This window comes from Vigna unguiculata, chromosome 4, assembly GCF_037176805.1.
Source record: "Vigna unguiculata cultivar grain cowpea cultivar isolate G323 ecotype 2 chromosome 4, ASM3717680v1, whole genome shotgun sequence".
Taxonomy (NCBI): Eukaryota; Viridiplantae; Streptophyta; class Magnoliopsida; order Fabales; family Fabaceae; genus Vigna; species Vigna unguiculata.
The window spans coordinates 41,643,536-41,661,906 of NC_140795.1; the positions used below are offsets into that span (position 1 = coordinate 41,643,536).

Sequence of the window (18,371 nt, forward strand, 5' to 3'; positions counted from 1 at the left end):
GTGTTGTATAGCTTAAGACATTTGAGGTCATGAAAGTTAACCTTCAACTTACTTAGTATACTATTTGAGCATATGATAGAATTGGCCTAATCATTGAACACTAAGGCTTCTTGCTTGAGAGTTGCATCATCTAGCTGTGTCGGTTAGCTTATTATTGATGACCCAGTGTTTTGGTTCAATATTGACATTCATGAATTTGTTTTGAATGTTACAGTGTTTAAGGGGAAATAACAAAGAAGATGGAAGATTTTTGGAGCATGATTTGTGGTGATTCTGTTAGTTCAACGACTATGGGAAAGCTTTCGTGTTTTCTGAAAGATCCTTCCTTATGCATCAACCATTTATTGATAATTTCCTTTGATGCGTTACTCTTGATCATGTTGTCTTTCGCTATGATCCACAGGTCTTTCTCAAGACCATGTCAGGGTCTAATCCAAGTGGGAAGATATTCAAAATTGCAACTATGTTCTGCCATAACCAGTGGCTCTCTTGGGTTGTTGAATTTGTGTTTAGGCATTTGGTTTTTGGAGGAGAAGTTAAGGAAAAACAATACTACATTTCCCCTTCACTGGTGGGTGCTAGAACTTTTTCAGGGATTCACATGGTTGTTTGTGGGATTAACTGTAAGTCTCAAGCTGAAGCAACTTTCAAGAGTATGGTTATGGTTGTTCTCTATATTGACATTCTTTGTTCATGGTATTGTCTGTCTTTTATCCATGTCTTACTTAATTACCAGCAGAGAACTATCCTTCAAGATCGTTTTAGATGTTTTATCTCTTTTTGGAGCCTTTCTACTACTTTCATGCACATATAGTGTATGTAAAATTGAAGACACTAACAGAGAAACTAGAGAAGGCCTTTATACCCCTTTAAGCGACCAGTTCAATGGAGTTGATCCTACTAATAGGTATGTAACCCCATTTGCAAAAGCTGGATTCTGTAGTAGGATGTTGTTTTGGTGGTTGAGTCCACTCATGAAAAAGGGTCAAGAGAAAACCCTTGAGGATGAGGATATCCCAAAGTTGGGAGAGTTAGATCGAGCAGAAAGTTGTTATCTATTGTTTGAAGAACACTTGAACAAACAGAAAGAAAAAGATCCATCGTCACCTGTGTCAATTTTGCGGACAATAATTTTGTGCCATCAAAAAGAGATTTTGATATCAGGATTCTTTGCATTGCTTAAGGTGGTGACTGTGTCTTCTGGTCCTGTTCTTCTAAATGCCTTTATACTGGTAGCTGAAGGTAATGAAAGTTTCAAGTATGAGGGCTATGTATTGGTCATATCACTTTTCATTATAAAGGTCATAGAGTCCCTATCACAAAGGCAGTGGTACTTCCGCAGTAGACTTATTGGGATGAAAGTTAGGTCATTGCTTACTGCAGCCATTTATAAAAAACTGTTGAGGTTGTCCAATGTTGCGAGATTGACACACTCTGGTGGTGAGATAATGAATTATGTGACTGTGGATGCTTATAGAATTGGAGAATTTCCATTTTGGTTTCACCAAACATGGACTACAAGTGTCCAACTATGTATTGCATTAGTGATACTTTTTCGTGCCATTGGGATGGCAACTATTGCCTCATTGGTGGTGATAGTTCTTACTGTGTTGTGCAATACTCCAATAGCTAAGTTACAACACAAGTTTCAGACTGAACTTATGGTGTCACAAGATGAGAGATTGAAGGCTATTTCTGAAGCTCTTTTGAACATGAAAGTTCTAAAGCTATATGCATGGGAAAACCATTTTAAAAATGCTATAGAGAAGTTAAGAAAAGTGGAACTCAAATTGTTAGCTGCAGTGCAACTACGAAAGGCATACAACGTAATTATCTTTTGGTGTTCACCTGTTTTGGTTTCTGCTGCTTCCTTTGGGGTATGTTACTTCCTTAAAGTTCCATTGCATGCAAATAATGTTTTCACATTTGTAGCAGCTCTACGGATTGTGCAAGAGCCAATTACAACCATCCCAGATGTTATCGGGGTCGTCATTCAAGCTAAGGTTGCATTCACTCGAATTATTAAGTTCCTTGAGGCACAAGAACTACAGAGTAACAGTTTTAGAAAAGAGAGCTTTGTTAACAGTCTTAATGACCCAATTTTAATCAAACATGCCGATTTTTCGTGGGAAGATAATGTATCAAAGCCAACATTGAGGAACATAAATCTGGAGATTAAACATGGGCAAAAGGTGGCTATTTGTGGAGAAGTTGGCTCAGGCAAATCAACCCTCTTATCACTGATTCTTGGAGAGGTTCCGATCACAAAAGGAACTGTAAGTTTTTTTTTCTCCTTATGTGCTCATAGAATAAACTACTAAATCTTGTGATTTACCATTCTGTAATAACTTGATGATATTCATACTTTGTAGTGAACAATGATTTGTCATTAGCACATACATTTGTAAGGAGGGATTTCTTTCCCTTTTGTTCATTGTTAGCCAAACCATTAGGTGTCTGATTCTCTTTTCTGAACTACAGATAGACGTTTATGGGAAATTTGCTTATGTTTCTCAAACAGCATGGATACAAACAGGTACTGTAAGGGAAAACATTTTGTTTGGATCGGAATTAGAAGCTGAAAGATATCAAGAAACACTTCATAGATCTTCACTAGTGAAGGACCTGGAGTTGTTTCCCAATGGTGACCTAACAGAAATAGGTGAGAGAGGAGTTACCTTAAGTGGAGGTCAGAAGCAGCGAATTCAACTTGCACGTGCTTTTTATCAGAATGCTGATATATATCTTTTGGATGATCCATTCAGTGCTGTTGATGCCCATACTGCCACAAATTTGTTTAATGTAATCACATCTTCCTTTCTTCTCATGCTGCATTAATATTGTAAGTGTCATTTTTTACTTCAACATGGCTTTGAAATATGGCAGGATTACATCATGGAAGGACTTAAAGAGAAAACAGTTTTAGTAGTAACTCATCAAGTTGACTTCCTCTCAGCCTTTGATTATGTTTTGGTAATTTCATTCATCTTAGGGAAATGTTAATCATATTTCAACACTCAAGTTAATGTAGCTAACTGAAGTAAATTAGTGTTCAAATACTTTTGATGACACTCCTCCATCTTGGACTTTCTAATTCAAATTTTGTTTTATGTATAGTTAATTTCGAAGGGAGAAATCCTTGAAGTTGCTCCTTATCATCATCTATTGAGCTCAAGCAAAGAATTCCAGAACCTTGTCAATGCTCACAAGAAGACGGCTGGTTCTAACAAGCTTGGGAATGTTACTTTTTCCAAGAGACATTCAACTTCTGTTAGAGAGATTAGACAAGCTTTCATGATAAACCAATTCAGCATAGCACAGAGTAAATTGATAAAGCAGGAAGAGAGAGAGATAGGAGATACTGGGTTGAAGCCTTACTTACAATATTTGAATCAAATGAAGTGCTATATACTCTTCTCTGTTGCTGCTCTTTGTCACATTACATTTTCAATTTTCCAAATATTACAAAACTCATGGATGGCTACTAATGTTGATAATCATCATGTCAGCACTTTGCTGTTGATTGTAGTTTACTTCTTGCTTGGAGTTATTTCAATACTTTTCATGTTCATCAGAAGTCTAAGTCTTGTTTCTTTGGGGTTTCTATCATCAAAGTATCTTTTTTTACAATTAATGAACTCACTTTTTCGTGCACCAATGTCATTTTATGACTCTACACCATTAGGAAGGATACTTAGTAGGGTAAGTATATTAAACAATCTTTTTCTTTGCTGCGAAATGTGATGGTGATGGAAGTAACATAGTACTTTGACTCTTATTTTCTTCGTTAGGTCTCATCAGATCTAAGCATTGTGGATCTTGATATTCCATTTAGCCTCACCTTTACTGTGGGAGCAACAATAAATGCTTATTCAACTCTGACAGTTTTAGCAGTTGTCACTTGGCCAGTCTTGGTTATCTCAATACCATTAGTTTATGTTGCAATTCGCTTGCAGGTAACACAGACTATTCTTCGAATTCATTAAAACACTGAAATAGTGTTCTTTATCAACTGTGAGAAATACAACAAATTTTAATTTCATGAGGTTTTTGGAGCTTCTACCTTATGCCCTTGGGTTAACTTATTAATTTTTTTTATAGTATTTAAAATATTAGTTGGAAAGTAAACATGGTAAGTTTTGTTTCTTCTTTTAACAGAGATATTACTTTGCCTCTGCTAAAGAAGTAATGCGGATGAATGGCACAACAAAATCCTCTGTGGCTAATCATATTGCTGAAACTGTTGCTGGAGTTGTGACAATAAGGGCTTTTGAGGAGGAATATCGTTATTTTGTAAAGAATCTTGATTTGATTGACATCAATGCTAGTTCTTTCTTCCATAGTTTTGCCTCAAATGAGTGGTTGATCCTACGTTTAGAAACTGTAGCTGCAGTTGTTCTTTCCTTCTCAGCACTTTGCATGGTCTTGTTTCCACCTGGGACTTTTACATCTGGTGAGACTTGGTCATTGTAACATCTAAAATGTTTTTGTTTGAGTATTTTAATTATTTTCAAATTATTGAGCAAAAGCATTATCACTTTTGAAACAAACTTCTTATTTGCACTAACCTTTCACCCAGGATTTATTGGCATGGCTCTCTCTTATGGCCTTACACTAAGCTCTTCCTTAGTACTTTCAATTCAAAGTCAATGCAGCCTTGCAAATTACATAATATCTGTAGAGAGGTTAAATCAGTATATGCATATACAAAGTGAGGCTGAAGAAGTAATAGAAACAAGACGCCCTCCTTTTAATTGGCCAGATGAAGGTGAAATAGAAGTAAAAGACTTGCAGGTAACTGGTACATACTTTAGAATTTGGAGTATAATGTTTAGAAAAAGTAATGTTGAAGTGAACTGAATAATTTACTGGTTCATACACTAAGACAGGTACGATACAGGCCTGATGGACCACTTATACTCCATGGAATGACATGCACATTCAAAGCAGGACACAAGGTTGGAATTGTTGGAAGAACAGGCAGTGGAAAATCCACTCTTATTGCTTCTTTATTTCGTCTGGTGGAGGCAGCAGGTGGAAAAATTGTAGTTGATGGCATAGACATATTTTCTATTGGCCTTCATGATTTGAGGTCACGTTTTGGTGTTATACCTCAGGATCCTACCCTTTTTAATGGAACTGTTAGATACAATTTGGACCCTTTGTTTCAACACTCTGATAAAGAGATCTGGGAGGTAAAACTTTGTTGCATTCTACTTGTCTTTGTTTTTCATAGCAAAAGGTGGACTAATTTTGTTGCTTAACATGAAGGTTCTTGGGAAGTGTCAGTTGAGAGAAGTTGTCCAAGAGAAAGAAGAGGGCTTAAACTCCTCAGGTACACTTCCAAGTTTCTTTATCATAACTATGTTGCAAGCATTTGAAGTACTTTTTTTCCTCCAAGTTAGCAATTAGTAATGAAGAACAATGTTAAATTGTTACACAGTTGTTGAAGATGGATTAAACTGGAGCATGGGACAGAGGCAGCTATTTTGTTTGGGGCGTGCTATTTTGAGAAGTAGTAAGATATTGGTGCTAGATGAAGCTACAGCATCAATTGATAATGCAACTGATTTGATTCTGCAGAAAACCATTAGGACTGAATTTGCTGATTGTACAGTTATAACAGTAGCTAGCACACAGAATACCAACTGTGATGGATTGCACTATGGTTCTTTCAATCAGTGATGGTACGTTTCATATTGATCGTTGTAGTCTCTTTATGTCATTTGACAAACACTTTTCATTCTAGTTCATGACTCCTATTCCATTTCACATAAACAGTGAGTTCAGTTGCTTAATACCACTTGATTTAACACACCAAATATATGTTTGCTTAAACCGAAAAAATGGTTGCATTAACCTATTTACAAGATGAAGTTAACATTTCAATTTGCATGGCACATCTTTATAACATATAAAATATGGAGTTCTTGATTTTCACACTTGAACTTTTATCAGGGAAAAAATGTTAATACTATGCTTGATCAAAGAAAAAGAACCTTATGATTCCATTTACAGGAAAATTGGTAGAGTATGATGAACCAAATACCTTGATGAAGAGAGAAGGGTCATTGTTCAGACAACTTGTCCAAGAATATTGGTCTCATTTTCACTCTTCAGAATCCCATTGATGCTATTGTTATGTGCTAGAAAAAAGTAAACGAAGTTTTCTATGAAGATGTAAGGTTTAATGGAACTTTTGTTACTCAATGGATCACAATTGTTCAAATTTAGTTCCAACCCTTTGCCAAAGTTGGCCTATAATCCTGAGAAGTTTTACATTTTCACATGTATGCTATTTTGTAGGTATGTGATGTGACTATAAATTGTGAAATTAGTATTTCTCCACTTCAGCTTTAAATATAACTTGTACTGTGTGAGTACAAATCATAAAAGGAAAATATAAATGACGAATATATTTTAAAAACTGAAATTAAGAAACAGAGATGTAGGATGAACATACGTAGAGATTGAAAAATAATAGAAATTAATTTAATTTTATATATGTTAAAGATCTTATTTCTTCTGATAATACGAGGGACTGAACCCACAATCTTTCGCTCTCTTTTTTTTTTTTTTTATTACTAAATCACTTTATCACTTCATATATTTAAACAAAGTTTGGTTAACAAATTTTTAACAATGTATACATAAGAACACTTTAATAAATAAAAGAAATGAAAGAAATGTTTGAAGAAAAAAGTTTACACGTGTTAACAAGTAAATTTTGACAAAAAAAAAAGAAGAAATATCATAGTCCTTAAATAAATTAGTGATTTCTGAGACACCGGTTGAAGTAGTCTTTTTAAATTTGTTAGCTTTCTGTCTTCTAGTTCCTCACCTTTTTTATGTTTATTCTATTTTTATGTTTTAAATATTTATTAAATCTTATTGTTACTCCTTTTAAATAAGGTAATTTATTTATTTACTTGATTTTTTTTTCTTTCACAGTTTTACTCTTTTATATTGTATTATTTATTTTAACTAGTATATTACTTATAATATTTATTTTATCAATTCAATATTATAATTCGATAAACTGGTAATGACAGATTCATTTTATTTTTTAATAGTTTGATGTTTTATCATTTATTTTAACACTACACTAGTTATCATCACAAAAATATATCTACTAAAGGATACTTTATTTTTTTACTTAATTGTAAACTTCATTCAAAATACTTTAAAATACAATATGACATTAATAGTATAATATATAGTGAAAAACATGAATATTAAAACTAAAAAATGAAATTAAAATAATTAATCTCCAAAATATTCAAGAGTTGAAAAATAATTAAAATAAAAAACTATAGACACCTCACAGTGTAACATCCCATTTAATAGTCTGTTAAACTACTAAACAAAATATCATATTATGATAAAGTAAGCAGATAGTCAGAAAAGCCATTCAGGAGTATAATACAGTCATCCCAAAAGAACCTGTTCTAACTATTGTACTATTTTCTAAAACAAACTTAAGGAGAATAAACGTTATACATTCCAAAATGCTTTCTCTAACAACACAGATTGAAAGTAAGGGAACATCAGGAGCCACAGATCAGGTCCGGTCCAAAGGAGGAGTTCCTTCACCTAAATTCTTCTCTGCTCACACCAAGTCGCAAGTGATCATAGCAAAAGAAGAAGTTCAAGGGCAAACATGACAGGTAAGAAGGGTAAGCTAACAGCTCATATAGTAAGAGGTGAATTTTCATAAATATAATACAAAAAATTTTACACACATCATAGATTGAAAGCAAATCACTATTTCAAGACGCACAAGTACCCGGCTCTAACTCAATATCCGGATTATGTAAACAAATTGGAGCTCTTGGTAGCTTGCACCTGTGAAGGTTCCTAAACTCTGCAGAGTTTAGGCTCAAGGGGTTATCACCCAACCACTCCCAAGGTAAGTCCCCTTCGCGTCTATGACTGATCGGGTCCATAGACTAGGACCTCCTGCTACTCCTCACGACATAACCCATCACACTCTACATGAGTCTCAATGGATTATTGGAGCGTCAGGATGCTAACCAAAACTGAGTCCTTAAATGTTTACACACACTATGTACTTTTCCTAGGAATTCCCATGAAATCCTAGTTCATCTCATCTCTTCACAATTCTCATTTTATCAACTTTCCTCATACCATTATATATATATATACTACATCTCATCATCATCCAACATACTAAAAGCAAACATCATTTCTTTTATATTAATACAACCATCATTCATTCAAAACAGAGAAGGAAGTATAACCCTGCAGTGGAACTCGCCTAAGCTAGCGAATCTCGCCTAAGCTAGGAAGTAGTCTCGCTTAGGCGAACTACCCTCGCCTGGGCGAGACCCGTTATAGTGGGCAACTCGAATGCCAGAGCGAGTTCTCGCTCAGGCCAAGCTGGTTCGCCTAGACGAGAAGATGTCTCGCTCAGGCGACCCCAGCTCGCCTAAGCGAGATCTCGCGCAACACCCAGAGGCAACCTCCTGATACTTTCGCTTAGGCGAGAGCCACTCGCCTAGGCGAAATTATCAGGTTTTCTGCACTGTTCTTCACATGCAAGGTTACAAAATCCACACCACAATCCAATTGCACACCAATAACAGTTCATAAAGGAGAATTAAACTAAGGATCGTCTCATCCAAACACACAAGAAGTCTAATTACTCGAAAATTGATCGAAGGTTAGCTTCCCTTACCTCTTTTGCTAAGATTGAGTTTGGTGGAGTTTGAAAAAGGCACCAAGGTGGTAGAGATCTCAATTTAACCTAGAGATTCAGTAGCAAGACATAGAAAAGATGGAAACTTATAATTAATTTCGAATTCAGGGATGAGCAGATGAACTCTAGTGGAAATTGAACCAAAACGGAGAATTGGAACCTACCGAGGAGGGTGGGAGCTGAGGGTTGAAGCACCAGAGGGTCCAGCTGAGTCTGATCCTCCAGAATCTGATCACAAGATTAAAGGAACTGGTGAGGGAACTGAGTAATTGGTGAAAACAGAGGAAAGAACTTGGAAGCAGAGAGGAAGAATGAGAGTGGTGTTTTCTGATGGTTTTTGAGAGTGAGAAAGGTAGATTTAGATTTTAAGGGGTTTCACATTCTCCCCATCATCAAAAATTTCCGTCCCGAAAATTAAGGCTTACCTGCAAACATGTGGGGGTATGACCTTCTCACATCCTCTTCTAATTCCCAGGTGGAATCGCCCGTCCGTTTGTCCCATATGACTTGGACTAATCTGATGACCTTTCCTTTTAGTTGTCTTGTCTGAAAATCACCAAGACCCACTGGATGAACCTCTACTGAAAGATCTCCTATAATCTGTAAATCTTCTGCTTCCAGTACATGGGAGGGGTCAGGTACGTACTTCCTGAGTTGTGAGACGTGAAACACAGAGTGAAGGTTAGCCAACTGAGGAGGCAGAGCGACCTCATATGCCACTGGTCCTATCTTTCTCAAGATCTGATATGGACCAATGAACTTAGGAGATAGTTTTCTCGAGCGGATGGCCCTCCCTATACCAGTAGTCGGGGATACTCTCAAGAACACATGGTCTCCGACTGCAAACTCCAGTCTCCTCCTCTGATCAGCATAGGATTTCTGTCTGCTCTGAGAGGCCTTCATTCTTTCTTGTATTAGTTTAACCTTCTCGGTAGTCTGCCTTAGCAATTCTGGACCCACTACTACCGACTCCCCATCTTGGAACCAGCACAAAGGGGTTCTGCACTTCCTGCCATAGAGAGCCTCATAAGGTGCCATGCCAATACTTGCATGGAAGCTGTTATTATAGGTGAATTCAACCAAAGGCAAAACGTCATCCCAGGCGCCCAGATGATCTATTGCACAAGTCCGCAGAAGGTCCTCGAGAGACTGGATCGTCCTCTCGGACTGACCGTCTGTCTGGGGGTGATAAGCGGAGCTCATGGCCAATCTACTGCCCAAGGCACTCTGCAAGGTCTGCCAGAAGCGGGAGGTGAACCGTGGGTCTCGATCCGAGACTATGCTAGATGGTACTCCATGTAATCTCACTATCTCGTTGATATATAGTTGGGCCAGCTTTGTCATGGACATCCTCAGATTTATAGCTAAAAAGTGGGCGCTCTTAGTCAGGCGGTCCACTATAACCCAGATGGCATCATGATTCTTCATAGTTCGAGGCAAATGGGTAACAAAATCCATGGAAATGCTATCCCACTTCCACTCTGGTATTTCCAGCTTTTGCAACATCCCTCCAGGTCTCTGGTGCTCTGCTTTGGCCTTCTGACAGGTCAAGCAGGACGACACGAAATGAGCAACATCTTGCTTCATACCCGACCACCAAAAAGACTCTTTCAAATCATGGTACATTTTGGTCATGCCCGGGTGCATATTAAAACGGCTTTTATGGCCTTCTTCAAGAATCATACCCTTCACCTCTAAGTCTTCAGGTATGCAGACTCTGCCTCTAAATCTCAACACCCCGTCAACTCCCACTGTGAAGTCCTTGGCCTTTTCGGTGCCAAGTAGTCCCACGGTCTTCTGTAGCTTAGGGTCAGATAGTTGCCTCTCTTTTATCAGAATAAGGAAATCGTTAGACACAGTTAGATGATTGCATCTAATGACTCCCTCCCCTAGGACTATCTGTATCCGCATATCCCTGAACTGTTCCACTAAGCCCATCTCCCTAACCATCATATGAGCTGCATGAACCGTTTTTTTGCTCAAAGCATCAGCCACTACATTTGCCTTCCCTGGGTGGTATAGTAACTCAAAGTCAAAGTCTTTAAGAAATTCCATCCATCGTCTCTGCCTCATGTTCAACTCTTTCTGGTCAAACAGGTATCTCAGGCTCTTGTGGTCGCTGAAAACCTGAAACTGTGCGCCATACAGATAATGTCTCCAGATTTTTAAGGCAAAAACTACGGCTGCCAACTCCAAATCATGAGTGGGATAGTTCTTCTCATGATTCTTTAACTGTCTCGAGGCATAGGCAACCACCCTCCTGCTTTGCATCAAAACACATCCTAACCCCTGATGGGAAGCATCGCAAAACACTTCAAATGGTTTACTAGCATCTGGAATCACTAGCACAGGTGCACTTGTCAATTTTTTCTTCAATTCAAGGAAGCTTTCCTCACAACGGTCAGTCCAAGCGAAAGGCTGATCTTTCCTAGTCAGTTGTGTCAAAGGTGCTACCATTTTGGAAAATCTCTCAATGAATCTCCTGTAGTAGCCCGCTAGCCCCACAAAGCTTCTTATTTCTGTCACTGACTTAGGACGCTCCCACTTTAATACCGCTTCCACCTTGGATGGATCTACAGATATGCCCTGAGCTGATATCATATGCCCCAGGAATTGAACTGTAGACATCCAAAACTCACATTTTGACAGTTTCGCATACAACTGTTTTTCTCTCAAGATGCTCAAAACTGTTCTCAAGTGTTCAGCATGTTCCTCATAACTCCGAGAGTATATCAAGATGTCGTCAATAAAAACCACCACAAACTTGTCTAAGAATGGTCTGAAGATTCTGTTCATATAGTCCATGAACATGGCAGGGGCATTAGTCACTCCGAAAGGCATTACTACGTACTCGTAATGCCCGTACCTGGACCTGAAAGCGGTTTTCTGAATATCATCTGACTTGACCAGAATTTGATGGTATCCCGATCTTAGATCGATCTTAGAAAACACTGTGGCTCCATGTAATTGATCCATCAAGTCGTCTATTCTCGGCAGAGGGTATTTATTCTTGATGGTTAACTTATTTAGCTGCCTGTAGTCCACACATAGCCTAGAACTGCCGTCTTTCTTCTTAACTAGCAACACTGGCGCTCCCCAAGGTGATACACTCGGTCTAATAAACTGTTTCTCAAGCAGCTCTTCAATTTGTTTCTTCAATTCCTCAAGCTCAGCCGGAACCATCCTGTAGGGTGCCATTGATACTGTCCCTGCTCCTGGCACAAGATCAATAGAGAACTCTATTTCTCTAGGAGGGGGTAAACCAGGCACATCTTCAGGGAACACGTCTGGGAAGTCCCTCACCACAAGTGTCTCAACACTCCCACCTTCCCCCTCAACGGACAAGTGAGTCAGAATTAAGAAACATTGAGATCCTTCCTTGATTGCCTGGTCCACCTGTTGCGAGGATATCAACTGATCTTCATCTTCCAAGCTAGGAAACACCACCTTCTTCTCGTTGCAATCAATAAGAATATGATTAGTGGACAACCAATCCATTCCTAAGATTACATCTAGCCCTTCCAGGGGTAAACAAATAAGATTCACTCTGTATTTGCGCCCCTCAACCTCTATCAAACACCTCGTGCACAAGGTCGAGGTCCTGACTATCCCAGAAGCAGGCGTGGATACTACCAGGTCAAACTGGAGCTCCCTCACCGGAAGACCCAACTCAAGCACTTTAGACTCCGACACGAAGGAGTGCGTAGCTCCTGAATCATACAGAACGCATAAACTCCTACCAGCAATCATACATGATCCAATGATAAGGTTACCTGATCTGACCGCCTCTGTACTCGTCATAGCATATACCCGACCGGCTGCCTAAGGTCTCACACCTCCCCTAGACTGTTGCGGCTGAGACTGTGATGAAGGTCTCAGCGATGCATTCCTGTTGGTAGGACAATCCCTGATGAAATGACCCTCCTTGCCACAACCGTGACACGTCCTCTTGCTAGAGATCCGAGGGCAAGCATTCTTCATATGGGGTCCTCCACAAAGAAAGCACTGTGCCCTATGGGGCTGAAACTGCTGAGGCTGGTGAGTAGGCCTCCTAGGCCCCTGAGGCTGAGGCCTGGAGTATGGTTTCCCCTTGTCCTCATGTCTGCTCATGGACACTGATGATCCTCCCACCTTCTGTTGGGGTCGCTGTTGTGCTTCAACCTCAGCCTTAAGCTTCTCCATCACTCGTGCCTTCTCCACCAAGGCCGGAAATTCTTTAATCGAGAGTGGGGCCACCATGAGCTTGAGATCTCCCCTCAACCCATTTTCAAACTTTCTGCATTGCCAGTCTTCAGCCATCTTCAAGGTATGAAATCTGCCTAGATGTTTAAATTTCTCAGCATATTCAGATACCGACATGTTCCCTTGCATCAGTTGTAGGAACTCAACCTCCTTGGCATACCTCACACTATCTGGGAAATATTCAGCATAGAATTTCTTCTTAAACAACTCCCAAGAGATGGGGTCCTGACTATCCTCCAACATCATCTTCATGCTAGACCACCAATGAACGGCTTCTCCAGCAAGAAGGTACTCAGTATACGCCAATCTGTTTTCTGTAGGACACCGCTTAGCATCATAAATCCGTTCCATGTCTCGCATCCACTGGTCGGCTTCATCCGGGCTAGTCTTGCCATCGAAGCGGGATGGATGATGCTGTAAGAAATCCTCCAAACTCCATTCTTGTACCCGGGGTGGTGGAGCTTGGGAGGAGCCGGCTGCTGAACGGTTTTCCCCCAATTGATGTAAAGCCTCTAAATGTCTCTGTTGTGTTGCCTCTGCTGCTAGCCTAGCAGACTCCATTTGTTGCAAGGCTAGATTCTGCTGATTCATCATATTGGTGTTTTGTTGCTGCATGACTGCGATCATAGCCTCAATCGCTCCCACCAAGTGAGGATTATCAGGATTCGGAATAGGAGGAGGAGGAAGTCTAGGTGCCATAGTTCTCTCTCTCTGACCACACAAAGAGGGAATCATTAGTCTTTCTAATAGATACCACAACCAAGACACAACACTGAGAAACACACAACAGAAACTAAGCAAGCTCACACCTACAGATCCTAAAGGAACCACTGCTCTGATACCAAAAATGTAACATCCCATTTAATAGTCTGTTAAACTACTAAACAAAATATCATATTATGATAAAGTAAGCAGATAGTCAGAAAAGTCATTCAGGAGTATAATACAGTCATCCCAAAAGAACCTGTTCTAACTATTGTACTATTTTCTAAAACAAACTTAAGGAGAATAAACGTTATACATTCCAAAATGCTTTCTCTAACAACACAGATTGAAAGAAGGGAACATCAAGAGCCACAGATCAGGTCCGGTCTAAAGGAGGAGTTCCTTCACCTAAATTCTTCTTTACTCACACCAAGTCGCAAGTGATCATAGCAAAAGAAGAAGTTCAAGGGCAAACATGACAGGTAAGAAGGGTAAGCTAACAGCTCATATAGTAAGAGGTGAATTTTCATAAATATAATACAAAAAATTTTACACACATCATAGATTGAAAGCAAATCACTATTTCAAGACGCACAAGTACCCGACTCTAACTCAATATCCGGATTATGTAAACAAATTGGAGCTCTTGGTAGCTTGCACCTGTGAAGGTTCCTAAACTCTGCAGAGTTTAGGCTCAAGGGGTTATCACCCAACCACTCCCAAGGTAAGTCCCCTTCGCGTCTATGACTGATCGGGTCCATAGACTAGGACCTCCTGCTACTCCTCACGACATAACCCATCACACTCTACATAAGTCTCAATGGATTATTGGAGTGTCAGGATGCTAACCAAAACTGAGTCCTTAAATGTTTACACACACTATGTACTTTTCCTAGGAATTCCCATGAAATCCTAGTTCATCTCATCTCTTCACAATTCTCATTTTATCAAATTTCCTCATACCATTATATATATATACTACATCTCATCATCATCCAACATACTAAAAGCAAACATCATTTCTTTTATATTAATACAACCATCATTCATTCAAAACAGAGAAGGAAGTATAACCCTGCAGTGGAACTCGCCTAAGCTAGCGAATCTCGCCTAGGCTAGGAAGTAGTCTCGCTTAGGCGAACTACCCTCGCCTGGGCGAGACCCGTTATAGTGGGCAACTCGAATGCCAGAGCGAGTTCTCGCTCAGGCCAGGCTGGTTCGCCTAGACGAGAAGATGTCTCGCTCAGGCGACCCCAGCTCGCCTAAGCGAGATCTCGCGCAACACCCAGAGGCAACCTTCTGATACTTTCGCTTAGGCGAGAGCCACTCGCCTAGGCGAAATTATCAGGTTTTCTGCACTGTTCTTCACATGCAAGGTTACGAAATCCACACCACAATCCAATTGCACACCAATAACAGTTCATAAAGGAGAATTAAACTAAGGATCGTCTCATCCAAACACACAAGAAGTCTAATTACTCGAAAATTGATCGAAGGTTAGCTTCCCTTACCTCTTTTGCTAAGATTGAGTTTGGTAGAGTTTGAAAAAGGCACCAAGGTGGCAGAGATCTCAATTTAACCTAGAGATTCAGTAGCAAGAGATAGAAAAGATGGAAACTTATAATTAATTTCGAATTCAGGGATGAGCAGATGAACTCTAGTGGAAATTGAACCAAAACGGAGAATTGGAACCTACCGAGGAGGGTGGGAGCTGAGGGTTGAAGCACTAGAGGGTCCAGCTGGGTCTGATCCTCCAGAATCTGATCACAAGATTAAAGGAACTGGTGAGGGAACTGAGTAATTGGTGAAAACAGAGGAAAGAACTTGGAAGCAGAGAGGAAGAATGAGAGTGGTGTTTTCTGATGGTTTTTGAGAGTGAGAAAGGTAGTTTTAGATTTTAAGGGGTTTCACACAAAGTATATTTTCCACCATAAAATTAAAAATATATATAAAAAATCTAACATAGATATGTATATATTTATTATTCTACATTTTTAGTTAGTTTATTATGTACTTTTATTAAACATTTATGATTTTAGTAAGTTAATCTAATATCTTTCAACTACTCGTTAGCAACATTAAACTAATTTTTCAGTTACTTATGTCAAAGATAATCAAATATAATTTCCAGATAGTTATAACTTAAATAGAAGATAATTATCCTAGAAATGAGATTATTTTAAAATGGTCTTTGATTAGTAAAAGAAATACATCGAATAGAGTGGACAAATTAAGCTCCTATTTATTGTACAATTAAAAAAGTAACCTGTTTACTGCACGTTTATAATCCAGAAAAAAAAAATGTTCTTATGTAAACAAGTAATTCAAATTTATAACACTAATTCAATTATAAGATATACTTTTATTTTTTATTTTTTTGTTTGGAGAAGAAAATCAAAGTGTGAATTATTCTCCATAATCTCCTTTTAAGTAACCAAATTCCCACACCTAAGTGTGAAGCATTTCCCGTGCCTTGCACGTGCAGCCGATAACGAAGATTCATTAGAACAAATAACCGACTTAAACCTCTCTGTGCCGTGCTGCAGGATAACACTCTCCTTTCACCACTGTCTTCGTCTCTCTCACCCAACCTCTTTCTCTTCTTCTTCTTCTTCTTCTTCTTCATTTTTCTTCCACCTTCATCCATGTCCATTTCCATGTCCATTTCTACACTTTCCTCTTCAACCTTCCCAAACTCTAATCCCTCTCTCACTTTATCTTCCCAAAAGTTCCCTCTCTTCCCCAAACCCCTTCTTCTTCCCTTTTCCCACCCCCTCTCTCTCCCCCTCCGAACACCGACCTTCCTCTCTCCGCTTCTCTGCAAGTCTCCTGAGGCGGAAGCGGAGGCGCCGCCGCCGGAGGACCACTGGCTGCAGAAGCTTCCGGAGAAGTCGAAGCCGCTCTACTCCCACAGCCTGCCCTGCATTGAGGCCTGGCTCCGAAGCCTGGGCTTCTGCCAGAGCAAGGAAGACAGGGCCCTCTGGCTGGTTCACAAGCCCGATTGGCACGCCCATCTCTCCCTTGATGTCACTGATCTCTACATAAGGTGCTTGCCTCTCTTTTATGCTTCCTTCACTTCCTTGCTACTTCAAACAATATTTGATTTCTCTTTTTTCATTGTAAATTAACTTGCTTTTGCATTGTTATGAGCATGGAGCAATATTTCTGTAAATTACAGCCATTGATTATGGTACACTGAGACTGCAAAATATCAATTCCTTTAATTATTATCATTATTAACGGTGACTGCTGTGTTTTCTTTTTTTTTTTTTTTTAAATTTACACTAGTAGGTCGAATCAAGCATGAAATTTGTTTACTTTTCACATATAATGTGTCGATGTAGTGAAAAAGAGTGATATAGAAACAATATATATAGTAGTAACGATGGTGAGCAGAAGAAAACTGTGACAACCTTCCTTTCTTTTTTGTTCTCATTATAAAGAATAAGTTGAGTAGTTGTTCATTATATATATACATCTGCCAAAGTACTGAAAACAGTTGGCAAGGTAAATATTTCATATGTATGTAAATGCTATGCTCAATGTATGTAAATATTTCATACTTCACTGTTTAATAGTCACGTTCTTTGCTAAAATGGACATAGCAAACTTTCATGTATTCCTCAGAGTTTCTAAAGATTGACCATAGAATGTGTTGCATGGTTAAGGATAAGAGTTTTCTCTTTGATTAAAAGGAAGGAAAATGATAGTATGCATTCTGAGGAAGATAGAGGAGCAGCTATGGTTATGAAAGTAGAAAGATGTGGAGTTTGCTCCTTTCCTCTCTAATTATATCTGTTTTGTATGTAGAAACATTCCCTTCCCTGCCTCAAGGGTTGTATTTTTGTGAAAGGCTTAGGAAGGTTTGTCAATCAGAAAGCTCGCAAACTGAAAACATGAATGCCTTTTGTTTCTAAAAGTTGAACTGATGCATAATTTGGACCTGAGAAGTAATTGGTGTCAATATTTGAAAACATAACTGATAATATTACTTCAATGTCTATTGAATTTTTGAGAAAATGTTGATGGAATTCTTCTTGGAGATTCTGCTGAAGGCATTAAAGAAAAATATATAGACAATATTAAAGGTCGACTTTTTGTCTGCATTTCTGTGACTAGCTTGTTATCGATATCTGGTTTGTCTGTTGGGGACAGAGAAGGCCAGGTGCTAGGATTGAACTTCTTCTGATTCATGCTATAACCTTAACATCCTCCAATTAGTCATATTTATTCATAGTTCATACTATCCATAGATCAATAAGTTTGATTACAGAGTAAATTGTTGGTCTTTTAATAACAAGTTGAGTGTGAAATATTTGGTAACTATGGATTGAGTAGTCCCATTGTATTGGTGCATACTGAAGTTTAACTAGAAAGTTAATGTCAATGATTGTATAAATGGTGCAGGTATTTGAAGAGTGGACCAGGGAATCTTGAAAAAGATGTAGAGAGGAGGTTTAGTTATGCTTTAAGCCGAGAAGACATTGAGAATGCTGTACTTGGAGGACCATAGTCATTGTTCTTTCGATCTGTCAAATATACAAAAATGGCTTGATTATTTGTTGAATTGTTAACTTTCATGTCAGCATGGCCTTTTTTTAAAGGAAGCACTAAAGAAAATGTTACCCATGTTTCCCCTTAACATAGATATATTTTTGGTGCTCTGACAATACACTGTAATGTTAATATAGTTTTTTTGTTGAAA

At 38.8% G+C, this 18,371-nt stretch overlaps 1 protein-coding gene and 1 pseudogene across 1 annotated transcript; both read left to right on the forward strand.

Moving 5' to 3' along the window:
• The first annotated feature begins 239 nt into the window (after positions 1-239).
• Positions 240-6,235, forward strand: LOC114182214 (ABC transporter C family member 10-like; annotated as a pseudogene).
• A 9,960-nt stretch (positions 6,236-16,195) lies between these two features.
• LOC114181475 (tRNA dimethylallyltransferase) lies at positions 16,196-18,371 on the forward strand. Its single transcript, XM_028067943.2, has 2 exons — positions 16,196-16,712; positions 18,074-18,371. Exons 1-2 carry the CDS (start codon positions 16,312-16,314, stop codon positions 18,177-18,179), a joined length of 507 nt encoding a protein of 168 aa, XP_027923744.2. The 5' UTR covers positions 16,196-16,311; the 3' UTR covers positions 18,180-18,371.

Bases quoted from the DNA above. Each gene is read 5' to 3' on its own strand.
- LOC114181475 (XM_028067943.2), top strand. From the start codon at position 16,312: ATGTCCATTTCCATGTCCATTTCTACACTTTCCTCTTCAACCTTCCCA. The intron at 16,713-18,073 runs GTGCTTGCCTCT...TAAATGGTGCAG, and splicing joins GTCACTGATCTCTACATAAG to GTATTTGAAGAGTGGACCAG.